The 7,204-nt window shown below is 60.2% G+C and overlaps 2 protein-coding genes across 10 annotated transcripts in view; one reads left to right on the top strand and one right to left on the bottom strand.

Annotated features, from left to right (window-relative positions):
• Positions 1–1,383, bottom strand: part of PML (PML nuclear body scaffold) — a 31,831-nt gene extending 30,448 nt beyond the window's left edge. For all 9 annotated transcript variants that reach the window (XM_006153356.3, XM_006153357.3, XM_027773773.1 and 6 more), the window contains exon 1: positions 1,139–1,383. In XM_006153356.3, coding sequence (XP_006153418.1) covers positions 1,139–1,249 — 111 coding nt within the window. In that variant the 5' untranslated portion in view covers positions 1,250–1,383. The remainder of the gene's footprint in view (positions 1–1,138) is intronic.
• Positions 1,384–3,827: 2,444 nt separating this feature from the next.
• STOML1 (stomatin like 1) overlaps positions 3,828–7,204 on the top strand; it is an 8,191-nt gene continuing 4,814 nt past the window's right edge. Inside the window, exons 1-4 of the mRNA XM_006153352.3 lie at positions 3,828–4,023; positions 5,374–5,480; positions 6,501–6,650; positions 6,869–7,072. Coding sequence (XP_006153414.1) covers positions 3,891–4,023; positions 5,374–5,480; positions 6,501–6,650; positions 6,869–7,072 — 594 coding nt within the window. The 5' untranslated portion in view covers positions 3,828–3,890. The remainder of the gene's footprint in view (positions 4,024–5,373; positions 5,481–6,500; positions 6,651–6,868; positions 7,073–7,204) is intronic.

The following is a 7,204-nucleotide window of genomic DNA, read 5'->3' as shown; positions in this document are numbered from 1 at the left end:
AGCCCTGCCAAAGAATCTAGAAGGAGTAACAGAAGACCCCCCCCCCCCCTTTTTTTTTTTGCTTCCCTACAGGTTAAAGGGTATAGTTTTGGAGGTGATGGAAGAGTTCTGGAACGAGACAGTGGTGACGGTCTGTGTCTATACTTACTGCCACTGGCTTACCACGGTCATTTCTTTTTCTTTTTTTTAAAAAATTATTTTTAATTTTATTTATTCATTTTACTTATTTTATTTTTACCAGAGAGACACACAGAGAGAGAGACAAAGTGAGAAAGCAAGCCACCAGGTCAAGGACTTGAACCATGGTTAGCCATGTGGGAATGTCCAACGCCTTAACCACCACACCACCTGCTGGTCCCCCCTACCATGGTCACTTCAATGGTATGCATATTTCACCACACACACACAAAACTGTGCTTATCACAGCCCTGGCACTTATCAATCTGCTCCGGACTCGTTAGCTACAGGAATGCTGGTAACGGAAGTTCCTGCAGCGTGGTGGTGTGTGTGCTTTCACCCGGGAGCAGACCAGCCTGGGAGAGGAGCAAGCACCCTAGTTCTTGTAGGAGCGGGGCGGGGGTGGGCAGCTGACCCAGGAGAAGGCCAAGCAAAACTTCCAGGAAAATCTAACCCTCTCAGGCTGGGCAGGAAAGTGTTCCCAGGAAGGATCCAGGCGCTTCCTTAAGGAGGAACCAGAGGAGCTGGGAGGTCCCTAACCTCCGGGCCACACTTTCCCGCCCCTATGGGATCAGGGAACTTGGGTTTGGTTTGGCCCCGCCTGGGATAAGCCCCTGGCTGCAGGCCAGTCAGTAGGGCTACCCTCTGCGTTCTCCCTCCCTGCAGCCAGGCCCAGGCTCAGCCGCCAAGCCCCTGGCTGGGGGGACAGCCCCGCAGCTCCAGGGCCCTCCACACCTTGCCCACCTGCTGAGGGGGAACCCACAGCTCCGAGTCCTCACTCCTGGCCTTTCTGCTCTGCCCTCTCTCCCTACCTGCCCAGTCCAGAAAGCCCAGACCCTGGTGTCTGGTGTTCCCTCTGGGGTCATACTTCCAAGTACTTGGCTGGGCTCCCCACTAGACGCCCCTTCCCACGCTCCCGGGCCACAAAGCCTAAGCCCGTCTTTCCCAAACCCAGCAGTACCTCCGCGGGGCTGTGACTGGGGCCGGGCTCGTGGTCTTCTGGGGGGGAGTTCGGGGGAGACATGGTGGGCGCGTGCGGCAGGGCGAGGTCCTGCTGGGGCCCCCGGAGCATTGGAGGGCGCGGACTCCTGCTGCGTGGACCACCGTGCAGTTTCGATTCCCGGGTTGGATCCTGGGAGGTGGGAGGAGAAACCGGGGAGGCGTGAGCCCACTGGCTGTGGCGCCCGAGCCGTCCGAAAGGGTCCGCCTCCCGGGAGGAAGTGAGACAGGACCGGGGGCGGTTCCAGGGGCGGGGAAGCGGCTGCGGGTTTGCAGAAAGCGGGACCCGGGCCGAGGCTAGAGCTGGGACGGCCCTCCAGCCCACGGCAGAGGGGCAGAGGCAGAGCTGACCGGTGGGTCGCAGTGGCCACCCCTGCTGCTACCCATTCATTCAGCACACTCGGCCCTCTCCAGCTGGAAGCCGACATGCGTTCCACGCCGCCCTCGCGTTCACGCGAGCACCCCCTAACCGAGTCGTTCCGGGGCGCTGGGAGCGGCTGGGAAGGCGACCTCTGAGCAGAGGCTGAAAGAGTTCCGGGAATGCCCTGGGATGCGGCAGGGAAGGAGATGCTTTAAACAGAGCCGCATGTATGAAAGGTGCAGGGACTCGCGGAGACTGTGGCGGTTTGTGGTCTGGGCCACCTTCAGATTTAAGGGGACTCTTGAGACATGGAGGCTCGGGAGTGGGCTGGGGAAAGGTCGCAGGGGAGGCTGGACCCGTCCCTGAGTGCTGGAGAGCTGGGGAGGGCTTGGACCCAGGGAACAGCATGATCAGCGGTGGTGTTGGGACAGTCGCTCTGACAACCCCGGTCAGAGGGAAGTTAGAGACAGTGGGGGACATGACTAAGATGGGGAACATGACCAGGCCTTAAAGCTGGGGTGGTCAGTCAGAGAGGCAGGGGGAACTGGCCGAGTGAAAAGTGACCTGTTGCAGGCTGTGAAAGAATTCAGACTATGCAGCCCGCAGGTAGTGCAGTGGTTAAAGGTGCTGGACTCCCACATGGCCGACTACAGTTCAAGTCCCGAACATGGTGGCTTGCTTTCATGCTCTCTCTGCGTCCCCCCTCTGGTCAAATTAAAAGTAAATAAATAAATAAAGTCCAATAAAAATAATTCTTAAAAAAAAAAAAAGAAAGAAAGAATTCAGACTCAAGAGTACGTGGAAAGAGAAGGCTTCATACTTTCCAAAGGGAGGCAAGGGGCCAGATGCAGCCCTGGAGGGTGGGGGCCGGGGACTTTTAAGGGACTTAGGGTTGGGTGATTAAAGCAGTCCTGAGACAGCAGCCAGGTGGTCTTTTACGGCATCTGGGTTGTTCAGTTGTCTCTGGTTGAGACGCGCCCCCATCTGCAATAAATCAAGCAGCCCACCTTCCGTCCCTCCTTTCAAGTGGAAATCTTCCTCTGAGCCCAAGGAGTTCCTCACTAGCCTGTGTCCCCTTTCATGTCCCCTTCCACCGGACATGCCAGCCAGACCCAGTTTGACCCTTTAGGCTTCTCTCCTGCCCAAGACATTGCCTTCTCTCGGCAGAGCGCAAGATGAGAGACACCCATGCGAGGCAGTATCCCCAACAAGGAAATGCCCAAGCCATCTGTGAACTTTGAAGGTGCCCTTCTCATCAAAAATGTCTCAGATATTTGGGGCTGGGGCTAATAGGTCCTTTCAAAAAGGGCGAGGTAAGAGCATGTGAGGTCCTGGTGGGTGGACAGGCATGCAGACCGGGCTGGCGAGGAACAGGGCCATAGCACCACAGTGCCAGGCTGCTGGCCGGGCCTGTGCCTGGCTTCAGACCGTTGCACCCTGTGCCAGCCTATGTGCCAGTCGTGCTCTGCTCCCAGTTGGGAACAGACTAGAACGATAGTGACAAGGTGCTGGCCGCTCTTGTATAGTCTAGATGTGTCGGGTGGGGGGTCAGGAGTTGGGGGGAGACCCAACTTCTGGGGGCTGTGAGAGGCCCCAGGGCCCTGCCTATCCCCCCACCTGATCAGTACTCCCAGGCCTTTAGTACCAGACCACCAGACAGGAAAAGCCAAATCGGGTGGGCAGCCCCCTGTGGAAGCAGGTAGTGGGGGGGGGGGGGCACCCGAGGGCAGGGACGGCTTTATTAGTTTCTCCGCTCACTTTGGAAGACAGCTTGCCCCAACATCTTGTCGGGAGTTAACACTGCCCCGAATAGATTTGCTGTCACCTGGGTATTCCGAGGGTCTCACCCAGGATGCCCCCCCCCCCTCCCCTGCCGAGCTCCCTAAGGTCTGCGCTTGAAATCTTCCTCTGTGCAGTGGTTCAGTCCTCCCTCTGGTCGTAATCGCAGTGACCTGGTGACACCACCATCCCAAGATGAGCAGACCTGCTCTGCCCGGCGGCTCCCTGGGCTGGGTAGCAAAGGCGAGTGGGTAGCTAACCAGGCCCAGAAAAGGCCTTAGGTCTAATAGACACGCCCCTCTCCAGTCTGGGGAGGGAGGCAGTGCCGGGAGGGCCGAGCAGGCGCTTCTGGGATTCTGGGGAAGATCGGCTCCTGAACACCCTCTTAGGAAGCCCACCTTGCCCGCCACCTTTCCTAAACTCAGACAAGAGCAGGGGCAAGGATTGCGGACCACGGCCCCCGATCGCCGGCCGCAGTTCGGTCCTCCCCGCGCAGGGGGAGCTGCGGGGCGGGCAGGGGCTGATCTGGGCGGGTACCGCCTGGAGGCGCGGGGCGCGCCCCCTGCTAGGAGTCATGCTCGGCAGGTCCGGGTACCGGGCACTGCCCCTGGGGGATTTTGACCGCTTCCAGCAGTCGAGCTTCGGCTTCCTGGGCTCGCAGAAGGGCTGCTTGTCCCCAGAGCCGGGCGGCGTGGGGCCGGGGGCCGGTGAGTGGCAGGCCGGCACCGCGCACCTGGGAGCGACGGGCCAGCGCCCCCGGGCCGAGCTCTCTGCCTGCGCACCGAAGGGGAGGGACCGAGAAGAGGACGCGGTGTGGAGAGGGGCTGGACTGGGCGCGGGTGCTAGCGCCGATGGCCCTCCGCGTAGCACCCGCCCATCTGCCAGACCTCGCCCCCCGCCGTCATCCGCCACCGGTTAGGCCTGGGCCAAGGTCTGAAGTTCCCGTTTTGCATAGAAACAAAACGGTCTAGGCAGAGGCGGTATCAGCCCCTTAAAGGCACCTGCTGCCAAGAAATGGAGACTCCTTGCCTGAGGGGCACCCCTGGAAGAACAGGGAACAGGCACCTCCCCGTTTGGTGGTGAAGATCAGAGGCCACAAAAGCAGACCCTGGGCTTCCTGTGGAGCCCGTTTTCGCCCTGACTAGCTCCAGAGCCTTCCTTGGCCCCCTGTCCTCAGGCGGGATCCCACACTCATCCTTAGGGACAGCTACCCGGGACCGCTAGGTAGCCCCCTGGGGGCTGGGGGGGTGTCACACCTGGTTGGGAAGTGGAGCCTTAGTACCTGGGGGCTTGAGAACCTGGAGGGTTTGGGCTCCCTGGAAAAATGAAGCAGAAATTCCATCTGCTTCCTGCCTGGGGTTGGGAGAAGGAATGCTGAAAAGTCTTATCCGGCATTTCTAGGACTGTCTCAGCTCCAGTCCTGCCTTGGACTCCTGCTTCTCCAGGGCCAGGATCTTTGGCTCCATTGACCCTGACCTCCCTTTCCAACACACACACCAAATTGCTTGAATTTAAGACTGCATTTGTGTGTGTGGTATTTAGGGCATTACAATGGGTGACGAGTAGAGAAGTACATCTTCGCCTCGTCCAGGGATCCCACTGCTGAGGCTTCGATGCTCCATCTCTGGGCGGAGTTAGCATTATCTTGATAAAGACTGTGCAAGGGCTCGTGGTGGTGGTGGTGGGGGGGTCCCGGCATGAGCTTGCAGGGGTCTGGGGCTCCTGGCGCTATGCCAGTCCGGGCGGGCATATGCATTAGACAGGGACTGACCCCTGCTCAGTCCAGCAAAGGGGAGCGTCACATGGATGAGGCTCTCAGATTCAGTGGTTGCTCCCTGGCAGAGAACAAGACTGTGCGAGGGGTGTTGGCCTAGGGACAGGTTATGTGGGTGTATGGGAGGGGACAGTCCCTAACTAGCACCTGCCCGAAGATGGGCTGTGCGGCAAGGAGCCCCTGAGGGTAAGGTGGGCAAAGGATGGGACCAGCTTCACTGGCTGCAGCTGCTCTGCCCAGTCCAGTGACCGCGCTTGACAGCCTCTCTGCTCGTTGTCCCCAGACGTCCCGCAGAGCTGGCCCTCCTGCCTCTGCCACAGCCTCATCAGTTTTCTGGGGTTTGTGCTGCTGCTGCTAACCTTCCCTGTTTCCGGCTGGTTTGCCCTGAAGGTAAGGTGAGCTGGGTCAGCCCGGGGTGGTCGGGCCCCACCGAGAGCTTGGGCATTGACGAAGGAGCTCCCCGCCCTCTGCCCCTGTGTTCTCACATCTCTGCGAGGCGGCTCTGCAGGGGTTGCTCATTCCCGTCTTACAGGTGAGGAAACGGAGGCTCAGTCTTGTCGAAAGTCACAGTGGGGGCCAGTGAGGGGTAGTAACAAGTCTCCCCAACTCCCACGGCCTGTCCAGATCACCAGCTTGAAGGTGCACATGGACATGTTTGCACATCTTCCTTCCTCCCCCGGGTTAGGCAGGATCAGAGCTGAAAACCCCAGCTTGGCTCAGCAGGTGCCGCAGGGATTCGGACCTGGTTTTCAGCCAGCGGTGGAGCGACGGGAAAGGCTGAGTAATGGAGCAGCCCCAGAGCACACACCTGCGGGCTGTGGGGAAGGTGGACGCCCAGGCAGGCCCTGCCTTTTGTGGCCCTGCCTTTCGTGGCCCTGGGCAACAGTCGCTTCTCTAGAAAGTGCCTGGGTTTTTGTGCTCTAGAAGGGAATCCTTAGATGGGTCTAGACCCTAGTTCCAAAACTGCTGCATGACCTTGGGCATGACCCTTTGCCTCTCTGGGCCTTCATTCCTCACTTTGGATTTAATTGCTTCTTCAAGATCTCCAGGGACCTGAAGTTGGCAGGCTTTTTGCTGTTAGAGCAGCCCAGCCTTTCCCTAAGTAGCCCGGGGCAGACCGGTTCCCGCTGCTAGTCATGGCCAGCTTCAGACCACAGGGGTGACGGGTTTCCCGGGGCCCATGTCGGTACACAGCGGCGGCCCTTGGAGGCATTGGGAACTGTGTGGATGTCGCCTGTCTCACTCAGGGACTGCGTGAGTGAGTCACTTAAGGTTTTGAACTTCAGTTCTGGAAACAGAGCTAAGGATCCTTGGCCCTGATGTGACCAAGAAGAGAAGGGACAAGGACCTGGGCACATGTCACTGGCCAACCTCAGCTCACCACCTTCTTTCCTCTGCCCTTCCGGACAGATCGTGCCCACCTACGAGCGGATGATCGTGTTCCGGCTGGGCCGGATCCGCACGCCCCAGGGGCCTGGCATGGTTCTGCTCCTGCCCTTCATCGACTCCTTCCAGAGGGTGGATCTGAGGACACGGGCCTTCAACGTCCCTCCCTGCAAGGTGAGCGCGGGGCCGTGCCGAGCGTACGGTGGGCGCCAGGACCTTGGGCTGGGGGACTGGGAGCACATCCTTACACCGCACCCCAACTGCTCCGGGGGACCCCGTGCTGCCTGTGGCACTAGCTGCCAGGCGGGCGGGTGGGCCTGGGTGGTCCCGGTGGCCTGACCCCTGTAGCCCCGGGCCCTTGAGCACCTCCCTTCTCACGGCCCCCTCAACAGCTGGCCTCTAAGGACGGGGCTGTGCTGTCCGTGGGGGCCGACGTCCAGTTCCGCATCTGGGACCCGGTGCTGTCGGTGATGACCGTGAAGGACCTGAACACAGCCACGCGCATGACGGCCCAGAACGCCATGACCAAGGCCCTGCTCAAGAGGCCGCTGCGGGAGATCCAGATGGAGAAGCTCAGGATCGGAGACCAGCTCCTGGTAGGCAGCTCCGGCGGGGCGGGCTCCGGTGCCAGAGCTGCCGGCCTGGCCGCCTCCTCCCGAGAGTGACCCGCGTGGGAGGAGCCGGCGTCTGGGGAGCTGCGAGACGGGGGCACCGAGCAGGGAGCCGTG

Source organism: Tupaia chinensis, unplaced genomic scaffold (genome assembly GCF_000334495.1).
Source record: "Tupaia chinensis unplaced genomic scaffold, TupChi_1.0 Scaffold000369_1, whole genome shotgun sequence".
Lineage (NCBI taxonomy): Eukaryota > Metazoa > Chordata > Mammalia > Scandentia > Tupaiidae > Tupaia > Tupaia belangeri.
The sequence above is the reverse complement of the archived record's forward strand: the minus strand, read 5'-3'. Positions and strand labels throughout refer to the sequence as shown.